At 39.4% G+C, this 19887-nt stretch overlaps 1 protein-coding gene across 2 annotated transcripts; it reads right to left on the bottom strand.

Annotated features, from left to right (window-relative positions):
• Positions 1 to 1940: 1940 nt before the first annotated feature.
• On the bottom strand, positions 1941 to 17926 carry RB195_012722 (uncharacterized protein; the record flags this gene model as incomplete). 2 transcript variants are annotated; one of them, XM_064202228.1, is made up of 28 exons in its annotated part: positions 1941 to 2058; positions 2197 to 2314; positions 3466 to 3533; positions 3589 to 3700; positions 3759 to 3870; positions 4705 to 4779; positions 5865 to 5972; positions 6830 to 6894; positions 7022 to 7096; positions 7625 to 7717; positions 7857 to 7947; positions 8026 to 8121; positions 8197 to 8263; positions 8446 to 8513; positions 8567 to 8623; positions 9383 to 9454; positions 9513 to 9615; positions 9807 to 9904; positions 10097 to 10223; positions 10944 to 11060; positions 11175 to 11254; positions 11316 to 11446; positions 11525 to 11743; positions 13241 to 13356; positions 14039 to 14241; positions 14298 to 14451; positions 15609 to 15755; positions 17892 to 17926. In XM_064202228.1, the coding sequence occupies 28 exons, from the start codon at positions 17924 to 17926 to the stop codon at positions 1941 to 1943; spliced, it is 2925 nt and encodes a 974-aa protein (XP_064058108.1). The 2 variants fall into 2 exon arrangements, with proteins under 2 accessions (XP_064058108.1, XP_064058109.1); XM_064202227.1 differs by lacking the exon at positions 17892 to 17926 and having other exon boundaries at positions 15609 to 15748.
• Positions 17927 to 19887: the final 1961 nt, after the last annotated feature.

Below are 19887 nucleotides of genomic sequence, written 5' to 3'. Positions count from 1 at the left end.
TAAATATATATATATATATATTTATTTAAAAATATAGTATGCTCCAACTACAACATAAATGTCGGCTCAACTCTATGTTTTGAACATGTAAAGATGCACCTTTCTTGCTGCATAATTTGTTGTACGTAGTGGAACGAGCTCACCGACTAGAAAGTATGAAAAAAATGAAAAAAAATGAAAGAATGAAGGAATTTTGAAAGAAACAAATTCACGAGCGCATAGATTGCACCTTTTCTAAGGCAGCAGTTCTATGAAAGCGTTGTTCTTTAGGATATAATTAGGAGAATACCGTTTGTAAGTCAACTTCACTATCAGTAAGATTAAAATTTCGACGAAAATCCTTGAATTTTATTTTTTGAAAAAAAAGGCCTCACCCAATAGACTAGGAGTTGCTAATTCTGAATTTTTGCTTTTTTCCTCCATGCATACTCGAAGGAATTTATGACAAAGCAGTGAAGAAAAAGCGCAATCTTGCTAACAGTGCGGAAGTTCAGATATATATATATATATATATATATATATATATACCACCGCATCGTGTGATGATAGCAAATTTTTCTTAAATAAATAAATAAATAACCATAAATAATCGAGCTATCCGAAAATAGAGAGGAAATTATTTGAAAACTTCTCCGTTCGCCCATCATTTTTTGGAACACATTTCAATTGTTTTGCTATGGATGTCTGAGGGTATAAAAAGAATGTATCATATTCGAAATTTTGGTTTCTTACCTTACCTTGTTGTGTAGAAAAATAGAAGAAAAAGAAAAACACAATAAAATGAAATGCTAAAAGAAAGTGGAGGTGAACCTTATTCATCGTTAACACCATGTGGTCTCATTTCACGTCGACATTCATAATTTCCGAGACTGATCTCAACGATTTTTTCTTTTCCTTATCAGAGAGAATAAGTGTATACTGCAATATGCGTAGACACCCGGAAAATCCGAAAATATCCGCTGTTCGGACCACTCGATCTTGCTGCAATAATTTCAGCAACACGAGAAGTTGAAGCGTTTGTGAATATGTGGTTGGTGTTGTGTTTTTTGTTTACTTTCACCACAGTATTGTTTTATAAGTATCTTTTTCCCGCTGCTGCTAGCAGTTCAGTGAATTCTATTCCCGAATACCTTGAATAGCATAAGAGAAGAATTTTTAGTAGCAAATCATTCTTTCTTTTGTCTCTCTTTTGAGAAAAAAAAATGAAAGAAAGACTATCTCTCCGTAACCAACGACACAATGTGATTAGTCTTTCGATCACAACGATCAATAAGTTTTCAGAATTCCAGTTTTTGAAGCATGAAGACAAGCAAAAATCGCAGGAAATTTCGTAACTAGTAGCTGACTAAAAATTGTGGCTACCCTTCCATAGAAATTAACCAAATTAGTTAGCTACTTAGTTATATTGTGTACATTTTATACATCACAGCACGAAACAACCTCTCACTGCTTTGATTTACACATCACTTCTTAGGAAAGTAAGATTTATGTAGATATAGGAACTTGAACATACTTCTCGTCTACATTTCTGGATGCTCCTCGTCCTTACTATGCATGCAAAGAAGGACTAGATGTCAAGATGATTCATGGAAAGCAATTGCATAACAAATATGAATGACAAGCAAGATGATCACAAATAGAAAAGTACTGGTAACGTGGGCAATCTGAATGGCAACTGATAAGATCACTAGTCTGATTCCTATGCAGGAGAAGGAAACTCTTTGTAGAATCTAGTAAAGCACTTTTTAAGAAAACACAAATGCGGTGATGCATCGCATAACGCTAATAGAACGGGGAAAAAATGAGAACAATAAAGCTCAGTATAAACTACAGCCAATCATTAGAAGATTCCAATAACTCACGCTCTCTCTTTACCAAGCAGGTTGGTTGAGAAAGTGGTTGCACCAAATGTATTTTCAAAGAAAAAAAAAGAGGTTAGCTCATCCTCTTAACCAAGTTATAATTCTTCGGCTAGCAGTAAGGGGTTCATCGTTCCCTCGTACGAAGTTGCTCGCCCTTTCCAGTGTCAAAGATTTGAGGCGATCTTCGTCCTCCAATCTTAAAAAGGCCGAGTAACATAGGTAGAAGAAATGTGCACAACAAACCAACCAAAGCGAAACAAAAGCAAATCCAGAGAGTTTTTATCCTCATACAGCCTCAAAAAAAAACGATGTTATTAAGTAACAAAGCACTCACAGCTGCTCTTCCGTGATAAAGAGTTTCTGAATGAGATCATCTTTCTTTTGTATGGCATCCATATATGATTCCATGAGTTGGTCAGTCCGATCCTTTTCTTCCGCAGTTTTGAAATAATCTGAGAAAAACAGAACATTTAATTAGTCATCACTGCAGGAGAGCAGAAACCTGGGTGTAAATAGTCCAAACTAAGTACGAATGCAATAATTTAATAAGACCCAACCAAACCGTTAACACCTCCACGGTCGATAAATTTTTATTACTACACCTGAGCGGAAGGATTAAAAAATGCTGACTTGATATAGTCGGGTCAAAACGACATGAAACACGGTTGCTGAAGTAGCTGCTGAAGCGGCTACGCTCGAAGCGATGCGGTGGAGACAGCGGTTGGAATCGAGGTAAGACCATGGCAAATTGCAGATATGGGTGGCGGTAGCGAGGGTCTTTACACGATCCCAATCGCTCCACCGTTTCGCTTCGAGTAATACTTCATAAACCTTAGACTGAGGCATCATAAACTTCAAACAGCTCTGAGTTGAAGTCAAACGCGATTCCACTATCCAAAGTAAAAAGGTAAAAGAAAAAGGTAATCCAAAGGTAAGTGAAAGTATTAAGTAGCCATCACAGGCAGACCTCGCAGATTCTTCGCAGTAGCGTGAAGATGACTCGTTGCGTCGAACTGCGATGCACGGCGGAGATTCGGCGAAGTAGTCTTCCTTTACTGACTTCATCGCAAATCGGATGCCTAGCCAAAAGTAAACCACCGCACAGATTTCCCACCATTTTCATCTCCGAGCAAGCATCATCGATTGGTCCCCAACTCAATACAAGTTAGCGACAACCTATAACGGAGGCACGAACTTCTCTAAGCTCGTCTATTCGTCATTGCCAGACTGCTTAGCAGGAACAAACTCTGATTGCCTTTCCAACGTTGGGTCTGATCCTGGACGTTGTAGTTTCAAACATTGCACAACACAACTACCGGTAATGTTAAGAGTACCCAGTTCCACGAAAAAAGAACCATAAGACTGGGTTCCAAATAGGGAAGGAAGAACGCTGGTCCGATTATCGGATTTCTTTGCGAAGACCATCAAAGAAGAATATGTATTGCGTTGTTTCCCAGCGAAGAAGCCACTAACACCTGCCACACGTGATCGAAATAAGTGAAAATACTACTTGCGCCCGCTACAGCTAACCGAATAAAAACGAGGGAACAGGTGATACACGGAAAATGGTTTTTAGGAAAACAAAAGTAAGCAATTTACTTACCGTCAGGGGTGTTTTGTGTTAAGCTGTCCAATTGATGGTTAAGATCGGCAATATGGCGACTAGTTTCTCTGAAATATGGAGTATAGCTAACACCTTTGATGAAAAAAAAAACTTAAAAATTACCTTATGTTCTCAATAATGTTGTAGTATTCTTGTTTTCCAACCAAAGAGTTTTTCTCATTAGTGAGATTCATATAAGTTTCTAATAAAGTTTGCTCCTCTGAGCTACCTTGTTCTGAAATTTCATTTCGTAGAAACAATAATCTATTTAAGTGTTTGAACGGGTCACTCACCTGTTTCTCTGATTTTCGCTTGGATTGCACTTGCCTGCGCAGTAACGTCACCGAGCCGTTCTTGAATTCTTTGCTGCTCAAATGCAGTCCCCTCAACGTCAGCGACATCCTTCTGCAACAAGTGTAACTGGACAGATATACATACAAACGTATCGGCAAAAAAAACAGTACGAAAAAAAATTTCCAAATCAGAGCCTGCAATTAATCTAAAAAAGTGATTAATTACCAAAGGAAATCACAAAAAAAAAAAAAACAGAATGTAATTCGCTGCGGTCAGGCCTTTTTAATGTGGGTGGGTGGGGTGTGCATTCCCAGAAATTGCCCTGGAGTCTGCTTTGTAGCTTAATTACAAAAGTGAGGGACAACAAGACTGAAACCCTCAAGTCCACCTCTTTAAGACAAACTATCCGCAGCGCACTCTCCTCATTGAATAGCACTCATAGTATCGAGAGCGTATCCCTACTCTCTGAACAATTATTCGTGATATAAACCGAACCCAAAAAATACTCATATAATTGTTTAAACCGCTCAGAATTTATTTTGAGAGCAAAAGACTCTGGAAGATAATATTAGTTCGGCGATGTAGATAAGCATTTGCTTGAAGGCACGAAATTGACTACGTTTGGGATTGTGTAGGTTCTGGGTGTGGATTGCAAGTATGAGCGTGGTCCTGCTCAATTCCCTTAATCCTCCTGACAAAAAAAGGAATAGAGAAACGGCATTTGCTCCGACGAGTTACGTGAAAACGTGCCTCCCTCGTGCACGCTCCGCAACCACGGTCAATGAGATTTCCTCAGCAGCCTACATAAGGCTACGTACCAATAAATCGGTGTCGTCGGAATCAAACTACTATACCTAACTCAGAATCGATTATTGAGGCAATTCCTGAGTAATTATTTTGGATAAGTTAATTAGGAAAGCAAAATGCATAACTCAAAAATCGTACCTCCCATTGAGATGTGATTTTTCTCGTGGGCGTTGCTTCGATAGATGAGTGAGAATCTCGCTGCTGTTCATTGACCTAAAATAAAACAATGAAAGCATCCTGAATAATCTTACATCATTATTATAAAACAAGGTATGCAGCTGTTTAGGTGCAAATTCCGTTACCTTTCCCCACTTCAAGGTGGTATATGGATAGTGTCCTGACCACATACAACAACCTGACAACCGATGGTCTAATTAACATCATCTTTTCCATGCGCTTCACATTGACAAAAAAAATGCTAGGGAAAACATATTCTGGTGCTTTGCCCATACTAATGGGATTTTTCTGGTAGAACAAAGCGTTGCGGTCGTCGGAGATTTCTGAAGATTCAGAAACAGTTGCCTCTGCTGCATCTTGTTGACCGAGCCGCAAAAAGTTAATGATGCCAGACAGTTCATTAAGCACATAAACAAAAGCGCGTATAGCCCCGTTAACGAGAGCAGTTACGATGTTAACCAAACGACAAATTGCCTCAATAATCCATGTGCTGTGCATCGAATATATGGTTGAACATCTATATTCGGTGACAGGATAAAAAAACGCATTATGAGGAGATATCAGACATTTAATCTGTTCTGTAATCTGTTTTCTGGGACATTGTTGGACGATACAATTGGACAATTGGCGCGCAAAAAAAATAAGCATAGTCCCACACAGCAGATATATTTTTAAAAAAAAATTCTTTAGTCGTCAATGTGTTGAATGAACTCCTAAACTGAGAAAATAAAATTTCTTATTTTCCCAGTAATTACAGTCAGCTCAAAACGACCTGGAGCCTGTTTGAGCTGCATAGGCGGTTACGCTCGAGTTGGGACTCTCCGCAGTTCTAATAAGACTACAGGAATCAGTAAGGGTCCAACCGCGCCACTTCGAGCGCAGCTGCTTATGCAACCGCACCAGGCTCCAAGATTATTTTGTCCCAGCTATGAAGTTATTTGTTGTTATTTGAAAAGTTTTATATCTCTATTTTCTTATGCTACTTGTATGTGATGTGTCCTTGCGTAAATTGTACGCCTATTTCTCCATTTAAATGTCCAGATGCGTACATTTCCTTCAGTAACAGTAAGCAACAACTCAGATAATAATACTAAATAGGATCCATGCCAGAAAGTCCTTACCCCGTACTGCTTAGCAAACTGTGCCATGACTTCTTTAAGTTCCTGACTTCGCATACTTCCGTACCTCTTCACTCGGTCAAACGCCGATGACGTTGTCGCACCACGAGGCTACAAACACAACGGAAAGCATTACAACATTAGCAGGAACGATAACAACAACAAAAAGCAGTCCGGAAGCGGATGGACATGATGACATTCAAACAGCAACAGATTCTTTTTCTATCCATTTTGCTTCTTTCTTGACGTCCTGATCTCCTGCTTGTAAGGATGAAAGAAAAGATAATTAAAGCAATATCACATTATCAACAAGCTCACGATAGAATAAGTTTGGTTTCTGCAAAGCAAACTAATCCAAATTAACCATGCTAACTATCGAAGAAAGTAGCGGAAAACCGCAGATGACGTCTAAACTCACACAGCCATAATTTTGCGGTCTCAGTGGGATGAGTAGTACATTTCGTAAACATCACAAACACAATCACAATCACAAATGCAAATTTTCAAGTATGTGCCTTAAAGTCAGACTAATATCCCATTTTTGAATTTGAATCCTCTACATAAACCCTGGACGACGTAAGAGCGGATCTAATTGGATCCTGGCATCTGGCGAAGCATTCAAAAAGCTTTTGAATTCGAATTTTAGGAAACTAGAATTACTCTACTTGAGAGCTCAAGTAGTGCCTGGAAGAGTTTCGAGAGTTCGTGAACTCGAACATTTGAAGATTCAAGGAACACATATTCAAAGGTTCGGATTAACTCAGTTACCGCACACTCTACTTCGTTTACAGTTCCTTCACCACCAAAAAATTAATGTTATTATTGTTTAGAAGAAAAAAAGCTTCTAAAAAATGCACTTTTAAGCAACAAAAAATTCCCCTTTAAATTTGTTGTGACACTTCTTTTTCTTTTCAGAAACATGAACCGTTTCATATACCGCCTTAACGATTTGCAAAAGCACACACTACCTCAAGACGATCGTTTGTCATCTGTGTTGGCCGTCCCATCCCACGCAAAAGCGGACTGGCATCATCTGAAATAGAAGATAATTAAAAAGATGAAGTTCAGTAAAAAAAAAACCAATATGAATGAAATAATGTGAAAACAACCAAAAATTAGAATCGAGGAAACATTCAATCACAACAAACATGCATGCTGACACTGTTTTCGTTGTAGAACAGGTGATGGATCCCGTTTGTTGAAGGTATGGATTGTGATTGTTGGACGTACTAATTCTAAACAATATATGCACAGTCACAAACAAGATAGCTTCCGATAAAACCTTTGTGGAATCAATATCACGTGACACGTGAGAAAATAGGTATTAAAGAATGTGTAGTCGTCGGTATTTTGCTAAACCACCAGCGAAACATTTGCATCAGCTTCTTTTTTCTTAGCACTCCTGCCCTCTGGCCTGCTGTTACCGAACGCTCATCACGTTCGCCCAAGAAAAAAAATTAAAATGAAGAAACGACTTTCTGTTTCTTGGATTTTGCTACGGGAAACGCAATGATACTTAATAAAACCAAGGAATCTCCATTAGCAACAGTGGCACTCGAAAAGATTTCTTCACAACAAATTCACAACACGGAAATGAATAGCATACTAAGCGCTAGTGACGAGAAACTACGTAGTCCACAAACTACATAATTATGCCACTCCAAGTTGAGATGACTTAAAGCATTAGCATCTTTTTACTGATTAACATGAAGGAAACCGAAGCTTTGCTTACTTCACTTTTATCCCTTATAAAAATTTCTAACCCTTTTTTCGCAGATCCGAACTCGATCCATTCAGCGACGAATGCAAACTGCAGCTTCCTCGTTGCAAACTCGACATCGACGTAGACGCTTCAGCTAATAGAATGACAATTTTGAATAGAACGAGGACAACACTACCAATAACACACTGAGCACAAAACAATAAGCTCTGATTAAAAGCACCATGCGTGTTTCTAGCAAAGACAATTTTTGAAATAATTACAAAGCTACAGACCGGCACCAATAGAATATGTAGCGCCATCTGTGAAAGCATCCTCCATTAGACGACGAGCTTCTTGACGACGTCTCGTATCCTCGGTTGATTGCTTAAGTATGGTAAATAAAAATTCATACTCGAATAAAATCTCACTGGATAGACAAAGAAAAACAAGCCAGACACTAACAGATTTCATTCCCGAGACGGCAGCAGATGGATTTTCAAGCATTTGGCGAGCCTTTCTTCGTAGTTCTTCTTTTTTTGATGGACTGGTGGAACGACCCTTGAAAGAATCGATCAACAAGAGATAAAAAGGATTGAGAGTAAAAACTAAAGTAAAGTAAAAACTGAAACTAACTGAGGAGCGGAAGGTCGGAAGTGTAGGAGTGACCATTGTAACGGAGACGTCGTGATCTCTGAAGGACCTGGAAAACCGGGAATCTCAAAGTTTTTCTGTGTAGAGATAGGTTTGCAATTCTTGTAAATCCACACACAATGTTAAGGTGCGATTACAAATTGAGCAGAATAATTAGAAATTAATTCTATGTGTGAAATTCATCATTACTGCTGCCTCGAATTTGGAAGAAAACCAGTCAGATTGACTTACACATTCCTCTCAAGTTCACCACCAGGATCCGACTTCTTACCATCGTTGTGCACAGTTTCTGTAGTTACCTGCAAAAATCATCGAATTTATCATGAAACTGCATGAAAACAAAGGAATCTACCTCTTCTGTTCGTGTGAAGGGAGAAGATTTTGTGTAACTAGGAGTTTCGGCATGTTCCTAAAAAAGAATGAAAAAAAGTGCTGAGAAATACTACAAATGTGCGACATCCTATTCAAACATCAAACGCAGCGTCAACAGGAAGAATGCTTAATTTTCATGGATCATGATAGCTTAGACACATACGCACAGATACATTAAACGTTATATCAGTTGCAAATCCCAAAAAAAAATTCAGAAGGGTCGAGTGAGGGTCAAAACATGAGTCAAGTGTACCACATCTTGACCAAGTGAACACGCCAATACGAGAAAATTTGAATGTATTGCATATATTATTGTAGTATTCTATGCACTATCGTGATTGTCCTGCCAAAACCGAACATCCACACCGGAGTTGGGGCTCGCTCCACTCGCCTTAGAGACAGCATACCAGGAAATTGACAATATTCGGATCTCTCCATGAGAGGAGAATCTTAGGGGTGTAGATTACGAGTGGGAGCGTACTAAACGGTCTTTCTGCAGTAGTTTTCCTACGACCCACCTTATGCCGCCCCTATACACGCAAATCCCATCAGAGGCCTAACCATTAGTTTTACTTCAATAACCGCTGAGAAAACCTAATTGATTATCCTCCACTCGCTCGCAGATGCGGCGTGTAAACATGGGTGATACGCTACAAGGTGTTTCGTAGAAAAATTCGTACATGAAGGCCATTTTTCACCCTGTTTCCCAGACTGATTTCACCGTAACTACTCCCATTCTGTGAAAAAGATGAACTCAAAAAAATCACCAAAAAGAACAACAAAGCGTGTACCTTACCTTAATGTCAGAGTAATCAACTGCGGAGTCAGCTTCGCGTTGCTCTTTTATCTTCTTGATTTCATCAATTACCTGCAATTTTTCCAAATTAGTATCAAAATTGACAAAACTAACTAATGACGCAAATTACCTTCTTTTCCGCCTCTGAAATGTGGTATAATTGTGAAATTCTATGGTCGGACGACGATGTCGGAGTTGGTAAATCCGTGCTTCCTTCTAGTACACGACGTAGTCTAAAAAAACTTCTTAAATGATAAGACGTTCGCTTCCTGATGAAGTTTCAGAGTGTTACGAACAAAGAAGAATATTATACAATATCTACTCGCGGCCAATGAATCAAAATCGAGAAAATAAAGCAAAATTTTGTAGACCATAAAAAGTAAATAAAAAATAAATAAAAAGGGAGCTAAATTTGTGGAATTACCTCTCGAGTAAAATCCTTATGGTTTTGCTATCTGGCGTAATAATATCGTTCTCGTCTGGTATATCACTGACTCCAAGAGCTCTCGCTACAGCTAAAGCCTGTAATTGTCGTATATAAAAACCACGGATACGTAGACGTATGTTAAGCACAGTACTCCAAAGTAATTTTCAAAAGATCTCAAAGCGGACAAACTTGTTTTAGTTTAATATCTAGAAGAAACGTCAAAATCTATTATTAGTTTTTTTTTTGTAAAGTGGAGTCCCGATTATTTATGCAAATGAATCGTATACCTTCTTAACGTTTGATTTTCTGCCATTTATGGTCTCAGAGAAATCCAGTGCATCATAATCGCCAGCAAGATCCGGGCGGTACGAATGCAGAAGCGCATTGAGTGCCAATCCACTCCGCCAAGATTTCCTGAATAAAAAAAATGCAGGATTAGAGAGCGTTTAGATCTGAGGGGTTGAAAACACAACGGTAGCTAACGTCTGGTAAAAAAATGAGCTTTTCGTGATTTCGGTAATACTAGAAGTTTAGGTGGAATATCCCTTTGTATTCTAACTAGGCCCTTGGATAGTTGTTTCTCCAAACATTAAAGTGAGTGCCACCTAAAGTTTTGCAACGCACTAAAAAGATGTTTAAGAAAACAGAAAAGAAGCCAGAAAAAGCAAATTGAGCGCTAAACAGACACAAAAAATAAAGTTCCAATCCTTATTCCAGCTTTATTGATTGGTAGCAATCACTGACTACTAAAGATGTTACATAACTTTTCAGTAGGACAACGAGAACAACTGAAACCACATTTCATGTTGATCCGACCATTCAATGGAATTATTCTAATAGAATTTCGCAGAGAGAATACCTAGGCCAAGAAGGGAACCACTTCTCGCAAGAGTCTCTTCTACTTTCCAAATCGTTAACAAAACGTATATACAGTTTCAACACAAAAACACAGTTAGTCGTTGAACGGAATCGCCAGTTGTCGCTCTCTAGGCGCATTTCAATCAAATTTTGAGCAGTGCTTTTAAAGTCATGCTTTAGTGCAACAATGCAAAAATGATTTCAAAATTGGAGATATATTTCGTGGTCAAAAAACAGTACCAGAAAAATCCTTTTACGAGAGAAAAAAAAACTTACGTGAAATCATTTACTTTCACACCATGATAACCATTAGTCACACGCTGAGTCCAAGCTAACAACGCTTCTCCTTCAACTCTTTCCGGAACGTGGCCATGACATGGAGGAGAACGTGTCCTGTTACATTATCCTACATTTGAAGAAAAACGCCCCATTTATAAATATGAAAAATGTCATAATACCGACATAACACCGAAACAATGGAAGAACGTTGGTACAGCATTTATTTACCTTGTACTCCTCGGAGAAGCAGCAGGAGTTACATGAGCTTCCGAAAAAGGTACCTCCACTGGTCTTGAGTGTTCATCGACCTGATATTTGAATGTGTCAAGTTTTTCAGCAACATAGGATATAATCTTATAAGAGAACTACTTTGAAGAAGGTCTCAGTATGTGGCTTTGTCGGAGAACTTCCTCGCTCCTTCGATGCCCTTCTTTCCTCGGTGGATAAACGCCAATGAGGTCGAACACTTCCCACCGACACCGCAACGGTGGCAGCATCAGCTACATAGGAAGGTTACAATAGAGGAATAAGAAATTTCAAAAAATCTAGACGAGCTCGAAGAAGCTGAATTCGCTAACCATTCTCCTGCTGTTGAACTTTCTTCCCTTCGTCAACCAAAACCTCGGTTTTAGCCCTGGGCGCAGTATCTTGCTCCATCTGTGGTCTTCGAATGTTGCTTTGGATCGGCTCATGTTCCACCACTTTACGACTAGGTTCTTCACTTTCCTTTGTAACGGTAGACCACGACTGGTTTTGAATTTTGTTAGCAACATGTACCAGTTCTTGATTTGTCTCGGCTGAAAGATATTATGGTTGTCGGACGAATTCTTTTGAGTAGCATACAACGGAATTCCTGATTCAATGGGTTTACACGGTACTTTACATTGCAACATAGAAAAGCGAGCAGTTGTAGATGGAATCAAGAGTTTAGGAAAAGTCAGAAAACAAGAGAATTACAGAATCTATACGAAATTAACTACTCCAAGCTTGCGATATGCAAATGGATCCTATAATCTGAAAATGACATGTGAAAATGTAAATCCTTTTCTTTGTCAATGTTTACAGTGGTTAAGGAGGGATCTCTCATTCCAATTTTCTATGAAACTGTTGTATCGGTTTCTGAGCTTATTTGAAAAATTCAGTATGTGCCGTGTGGAAAGCACAGGAAAGAAAACTGAAATTGGTAGAGAACAGAAAAGTAGTTCGTATAGGGCACGTGTAGATCTTCTCCCATCACTTTTTGCCGAACAATCCATTATAGATTTTCAGCTTTCACTGACATTTTAGGACAAAGTTTCACTTTCGCCCCCAATCTCGAAACACCTAGGTGGTAAGAAACAACTTCGAATATATAAAGCAGTATATGTATGCAAGAATGGTGCAAGTTCAACAACTTTTTTGATTGACAGGTAAAAAAAAAATCCGAAGTTATCTTAAAAATCTCTTTTGCTTTTATTAGTCTTCCAGAGAACGGTCTCTTCTTGATTCAAACCGTTTGTCTTTGTTCCACCAGAACAAGAAATTTCTGTGTTTAATGATAAACGAGTGTTTTTCCATTCCTGCCAAGTAAATCAGGTCGAAAATTTGTTCGAATCACGTCAAAACTCGAAAAAACAATTATGTATATAACCATCCTTTTGTTATAATAGATCCTTATATGTAGGAGATTTGTGTCATCTACTGCATCCATTAACTCACTTCCATCATTTATAATTCGACACATGAATACTTCAAACTAGTAGATTACTAACTTGAAGGTTGATAGCATTTATGTCTTACGACATAAGGTATCGATTTTCTAGGTATGCACGTTATGGCTCACACATCCGACCCACGTCAGAAACCTGTTCACAGTCCCACTGAACGCAATGAACGTCTCCCTCTTCACTTCTTGACTGTTTGAAGAATGTTTCTAGCTTAAACATGATTTTACATACAACTTTGTGTTCAGCTTCTCTTGTACATTTCAGCTCTGCAAAAGTCTCAGAAACAAAAATTTCGGGTGGACTTTATTTCTAAGCGACATAGATTAAGTTTATTCGTTTTAACGAAAACTTGCAAGGACTAGGTGGGACAGATTGAAAAGTACAGCTGATTTTCGTCGTCGAGAATCCTTCTACATCATACCATTCTGCGCAAATACTCGACTCCTATTCTTCACTGTTTGATTATAACCTAGTGCTACGTTTCTAATTGCGATTATGAGATACCAAACTCCCTACATTATACCCATATGCAAAAAAACGAATATATCAACAAAAGAAAATAAAAGGAATTTAAGAAAGTGTTCCTACCATGGTCATTTTGCTCCTCTGGCTGATGCGTACCGGTGATCACATCGCAAACACTTTGCTCTCGAGAAGAACGGTCGGCATGAGAAGCTGTCGACGCGAGACTAACATCATCCTTGCTTAAAAAAGTAAATAAAAGTACAGAATCCCATTTCTTGCTTGCAGTGATTTGCAAAAATGGCAGAACTGAAGAGAGGGAGTCATTTTTTGAAAAGTAAGCAGTATTTGAGACGCATCTGAATCCATTAGAAAAACGAAAGTTTCTTCTTCTTTTTCACCCCGGTTTAAGAGCGCTATTACGATGCTCATTGCATAGAAATATGTTGCGACCGATAGAATTCACCCATTAGACCCCTCTTACATAACCCCACTCACATTGAACAATGTTCTTTTTTAAGAATTAGAAAGAATAGTATATACTGCAACATAAACATTTCAGACCGATACTGAACGCTCCTTTAGATTCTTGCTAAACATTCGTTAAGAATATAAAATGCGCGTTTTCTCTTCACGAGGCTGAAAACCAGTACGAGTGGCATTGGACGGTGTTGAAGGGAAAAAACTAAAAAATGACGCATATCCATTGGGACAGCAGCAGTAGATTTTCCACTTGATCTTCATGCCACGTTTTGGGCAATGATGATCCATTCTTAATATATGTGATAACTTAACACTTCGAAAAGCGCATACAAAAAAATTAAGCAGCTAGACTTAAAAGGATAAACAAAGTCTAGCACTATTCCACAATTAGTATTAGAAGAATACTAATGAACATTCAAAAAAAATCAAAATTTTACTCACAATCCTTCTTTGAGCAAATGGCTCGAAAGTAGCAATACTAGATTGCATTGTTTGAGTTGAGACGTTAGCGGTCGGAGTTTCAATTTCAGCTCCGATCTTTGCTCAGGATGGTCCACAATAAAAAGACGCATATTCAGTGGGACAGCAGCGATAGGTTTTCTTCTTCCTTTTGGTGTCACTTCCTCCACAACGATAGTCCATTCCTAATGTACTAATTGAGCACTTAGAAATGAGTATGTAAAAGAATCCCTAATCTTACTTTGTCATCATACTGATCATCATGCTGTGATTTATACAATGTGGTTAATATGTCGATGTGATCTGGTGCTTGTTCTGGCCACATGATAACCGTCTGATTGGGACTTGAGAACGAGTCCTCCCATTTTCTTTCCTTTGAACTGATTTTTCTTCTCCTAAAAGTTAGAATAATAAAGCAGCGCTCATAAATTTCCATGAATCTCAAAAAAAAAATAACGTATTCGATTCCTAATTCACACAACTAACGGAGATACCCGGTATAGCTCACTTATATTTTTGAGCATTTTATATGATGTATGTACCAATAGAGCATGCAGGGAACAAGAACACTACATTAATTTTTAGGAGTCCGAACGGGTCCACTCCTACAAGGACTGCTGGACTTTCTGCAAAGCTCTGGTAGTTAGTCTTCAACTGCACTAAACCATATTCTGACCACTTCTATATGTCCTAAAGTAAATCCATTGTATGCATTACAGGTTGAGGTGTCTGGCCCGTCACTTTGATACATGCTTTATTACTCTTTCTTATTTCGAGCTTCTAACCATCCATTCTGCGGTAGATTTTGTAAATTTGTGTGTGATTATACTAAAGCTGTCCCCTTGCAGTCCTATATCAAATACTTAAAGCCATCATCCCACGAATCTGGGGTGGTGCGCGTTTCAGGTGGGCTATGCCCCTATACGGGGTCAGAGATTATGGGGAGGAGGGTGATTCCGTCCATTTCTTCCTGACTGCCGTAAAAAAACGGCCCGAAAAATGCGGCGCGTGCACAGTGCTGGCGCGCTCCAATCGAACTCGTCATACAAAAGAGCGCTAGGGAACCCTCGAAGCCGCATCTTCCGGGGATTTTTTTACGGCAATTAGGAAGAAATAGACGGAATCACCCTCATCTCCATAACTTACGACCCCGTTAGGCACAACCCACCCGAAACCCGCACCACCCTCATAATTATATAATAGTTCATTCAAAGGTAGAATGGGTTCACCAGCTGGAGCTCATTCCTTCACTTCTTCTAAGACAACGGAGGTTGTAATGTCATAAAGGAAGAAATGAACTTACTTACCGTTTTTTGTTTCGAGTCAAACGAAGTAAGGAGATGAGAAATAGCGGGCACTGTCATTGCAGCTCAACATAAACTACGCTTTTACTACCCTTACTGCGGGTGTAAACCAACTCCGAAAAGAGTTTAAACCAGTTGAATGGATAAATGCGAAAATGCAAACGTAACAAAAATAACAAACAGCGAGATCAAAATAGAAAAATTCGAAGTGGAGCATAAAGCAAAGAAAAAAAGGAAATTTAAGATACCTGTGCAGAAATGAAACAACGACAGTGTTTGGCCTCCATTTATCCGAACCAACCAAATGAAGTTCCTCCAATGTGGCTGTGAAACGATATTTGGCGGCCTTCTTATTTGTTCTTCTTATTCGACGAATAACGGAGGCCATTGCTAACCTAAAATTGAATCCACAATATTATTCTCTAGTTAGACTATGTGTACAAGATGAGTTCAACGCAAAAATCTTCTATTCATTAAAAGTAATGGAAATCTCTAGAAATCATGGACAAGAGAGGTGAATAAATATTTGTCTTGAGGAAAAAATCCTGGAAATATGCTTCATGCTCTCTAACTGAAAGTAATAACGGTGAGAACAAAATATATAATGTCGGGAACTTCAGCGAAATGCTTCAACGTCACCGTATCAGTGAGAGAAATGATTAAAATGTGGTCGTCAGGGAACAACCGCACCCCATCTGTCAATCAAAACTTAAAAAATCTCCGACGATACACGTATAAACGGTGCCATGATTCTGTTAAATATTCAAAACTTCGGTTAGAAAAAATACTTTGATAAAGTTACGAATTCTTCCATTCGAGGAGCCTGAGGTGAATTGCTGAGGGCAGCGAAAGGGAACCGCTGTAGCATGCGTTTCTGCGTCTCGTCCGTCCTCTCCTCCCTCCTGTGCTCTGCAGACGGCAGCCGTTGCGCAGAATTTTTCTAATTAGGTCTATTATTCTTTATTTTATCTTAGTTCTTATTACTTGTTGCTTTGATCTGTATGGTAGAAATCGTCCCTCTTTCCTCATTTTTCCCTTTTCTGTGCAGTACCCAGTACTTCTATTCGTAGTATTCCTGCAGCGAATTTTCTTTGTCCATTTCGTTTTCAAAAATGGCAGATGTTTAGTGCATTACTCCCAAGTATAAATCCACTTGTGGGACACTAGAGAGAAAACACTAGGAAGAAAATTTGTTGGGGTTAAAGTGTTGGGGGGGACTCAAGCGCGCTCTTATTTCTGAAATTTCTATCTTCTTTTTTTCTCTTAGTAGCTTTAACCTACATGTCATAAATCCTCCAAGATAATACTTAGTTTCTAGGGCGCCGACTGACTTAGTAGTTCACTTCCAGAAATAAGAACGCGTTGAGTACCCGCCGCCCACCAACTACACTTTATCGATTTGTTGGCTGAACTTTGTGTGGTTAAGTAGGATGGTATGCGATATTATTTACTATGTCCCAGTTACCCGTTGAATTGCCTGCACACATAAATTAGCGTACAGTAAGATATAATGTCCGTACGATAGACGTTTGACAATACAACTAAAGCCTTATAATCAACCCAGTAAGATCCAATCGGATCCAGTCGACCTGATCCCATCTCGCTTCAATTGTGTAAGCGGTTCCGATCGAAATGGCGCAGTGGAGCTAGCCGTTCGAACCGAGGTGAGACCCTCGCTAGCTCCACTCATTGCTGCAGTCCGAGTGTAGCTAGCGATGGTCCCACCTCGACCCAAACCGCTCGTCAAACCGCGCCGCTTCGAGCGCAGCCGCTCGAGCAAGCTTCGGCTCCTTTTGACCCGACTATAGATAGGGACGAGGTGTAATTGAAGAGTATGAGCGCGATCACGTTCAATCCCCTGCTCCTAGTTATCTAGAATAAAGTAGGTGAAGCAGTCTTGTATGATTCCGTTTCCCCTAAGATATAGTTTCTTAAGCGATAGAACTCAGGCAACTTTGTCGTTGCCCACCATCCTCGATCCAATTAGTATGCCTCAAATAAGCAGCAGAAGAGCCCGCACCACCAGGAGAATCGCTGACGCGCTGCCGAGTGCCCTCATTATGTTACCCGTCGCAAGTTCATCGTTAAGGATATGGGCTCACACAAGGAATTACCGCACGCCCTTCTCTTGATTATTAGGAAAAATCGAGCGCGATCACACTCACACTCATGAACTACACTCTTACACCTGAATATCATATCCATGAAGAGATCACAACAACGTCAATTTTGCGACAGCCTGCATCTAAGGATACGAAAGCCTCGTGTATTAACGCCCTAGTAAGCCGCATTTAACGAATGAATACATTACACACATAGCATCTTTCATAGCGAACATTCATGTGTATAAACTATTGCTCTTGCGTTTCCTTAGACCCACTAAGAACCTGCATAATAACAGAAGTCACTAGAACAAGAGAAGACAGTCAAAGTATTTGGAAAGTTCTCCTTGATGGTCTAGCTTGCCTCAACGTTAACTATCCCGACTATTCACAACCGAGAATATTAGAGGAATTTATCATAGACCTCACCCTATCCCAGGAATCACCGCCGAATCAACCAGCATGAGGGCCCGACTGTGAAATGAGGTGAACTCTTTAGGAGGAATAGGCGTCCATTAAAATGTGCAGTGTGTGCGTTGCTCAGACATTGGATTTCACGGTAAAGCAGAACTAGCGAACTGCTCTCCGGAACCCAAAACTGGCTGCTCTCCTTAACCCAAATAGAGGTACCATTGCATCGAGGTCGATCTAGCATTGAGGTAGATAGGAGAAATCATGTCTGGCTTCTACTTTGATCCTTTCGACAGTAATGTCCATTTGCCTCCTCTGCAGCTGAGGGAAGACGGACATGCCATTCCAGAGGTTCTCCCGTCCGAAGTACGACATGGTGTGATGTAAGTAGTAGTGCGATGACCGGGGCTGACAGGATAAGGTTTGAACGTCTAGAAAATCTCCCGACAGTTCTTATCAACACTCTTATCGACACTTTTTGCACGTTACTTGTCGGAACGCAAAGTTTCTAAACAGTGGAAGACCAGCATGACCCTTGTATGACCGTGTCGTCGTACAAGGGAAACGCAAATGACATCGGCACAACCTTCTTGCTATCCATAATCCACAAGCTCTTTGAAAGAGTGATCCTCAACAGGATTGAAAAGGTGTTACATGAAGGAGAGGCACGTGAGCAAGCTGAGGTCCAACCTCACGAACTAGTCGAATTCCTTGAGAACTTCACCCGGTTGTATCACATCCAAAGCCGTGTAGAGAGGAAAGTTTGCAGTAATAACACTGTCTCAGCCCTGCTCGATTATTAGAAAGTTTTGGTAACACAGAAGTGAATGATACGCTGTCACCGTTCTTTTTTCGAAGAGTACTCGTGAAGGCGATGTTGATGGAATCAAACGAAACAGGAGAGTGTGGCCACGAGTAAAGAAGAAGAACATGTAATTCATTTAAAAAAAAGCACATATTGTAAGCAAGATGTACAATAGTCAATACCAATCTTGGCTACAGCTAAAACAAAATCAATTGAAAACTGTACAATTTTCATTGTTAGTTTTCTGAACTTCGCCAAGTTCGTTAAAGTCAGCTAATCTTACAGCATTTAGAAAGAAAATATGCAGAGACTTAGCTATGATGTTATATATACAAATAATGTATGATATAATATACATAATCTATAAACGGATGAGTACGCATATTACTCTCGCATCCTGTTCCAAATCATCTGCGGACGAAGTCTGTCCCAAATAGATCTAAGAGGAATTGTTTTGATATAATATTCTCAGTTAATTAATAAACATCGGTAATCTCAAGTGTCTCAATAATCTCAAGTACAGTCGTTCCAGAAGGACCTGGAAACTAGTGCTGCTGTGTTGGCTTCGCCTGAGGTGATGCAGTGAAAATAGCGACTCGATCCGATTAGGAGCGAATTAGGAGATGAGTAACGCTCTTAATTCGATCGAGCCGCTAACTTTACCGCGCCACTTCGAACGCGACCTTTAACACTGCGCTAGGTTCCAGGTCATTCTGACCTGACAACATCAATACAAACAGCGGATTCTTATTTTTGAACAGACAATGATACATATGTTGGCCTTTTATTATATGAGATTCAAGCGAATTCTCCTTGAATTTGAATAGTTCCCTTTCGCGTAGGAAGTTGAATACCAACACACCTCACTAGCTTTGATTAGTCATTAGGCGGTTTTAATGTAATTTCTGCCTAGAAACGTAGACATTTTTCGCGCCATTTTTACTATGTATTACTTATAATGTATTTACATGTAGATTTTTTCGCATATTTTGTAGACGTTCAAGTATTACGTTCAGGCGTTAGCAGTACTACGAATCGGAACTTTCTGCGCTCGAAAACAAACGAATAGATTCTTCTTCTAAGATGTGAGGGATGGAAGTGAGAGTTGTTGGATTGAGGTATCACAGAGGACAAAATCATTCATTTTCGCGCCATTTTTACTATGTGTTATTTATACATGTAGATTTTTTCGCATACTTTGTATTCTCG

Source organism: Necator americanus, chromosome V, assembly GCF_031761385.1.
Source record: "Necator americanus strain Aroian chromosome V, whole genome shotgun sequence".
NCBI classification, from domain to species: Eukaryota; Metazoa; Nematoda; class Chromadorea; order Rhabditida; family Ancylostomatidae; genus Necator; species Necator americanus.
This window is presented reverse-complemented; position numbering and strand designations above follow the sequence as displayed.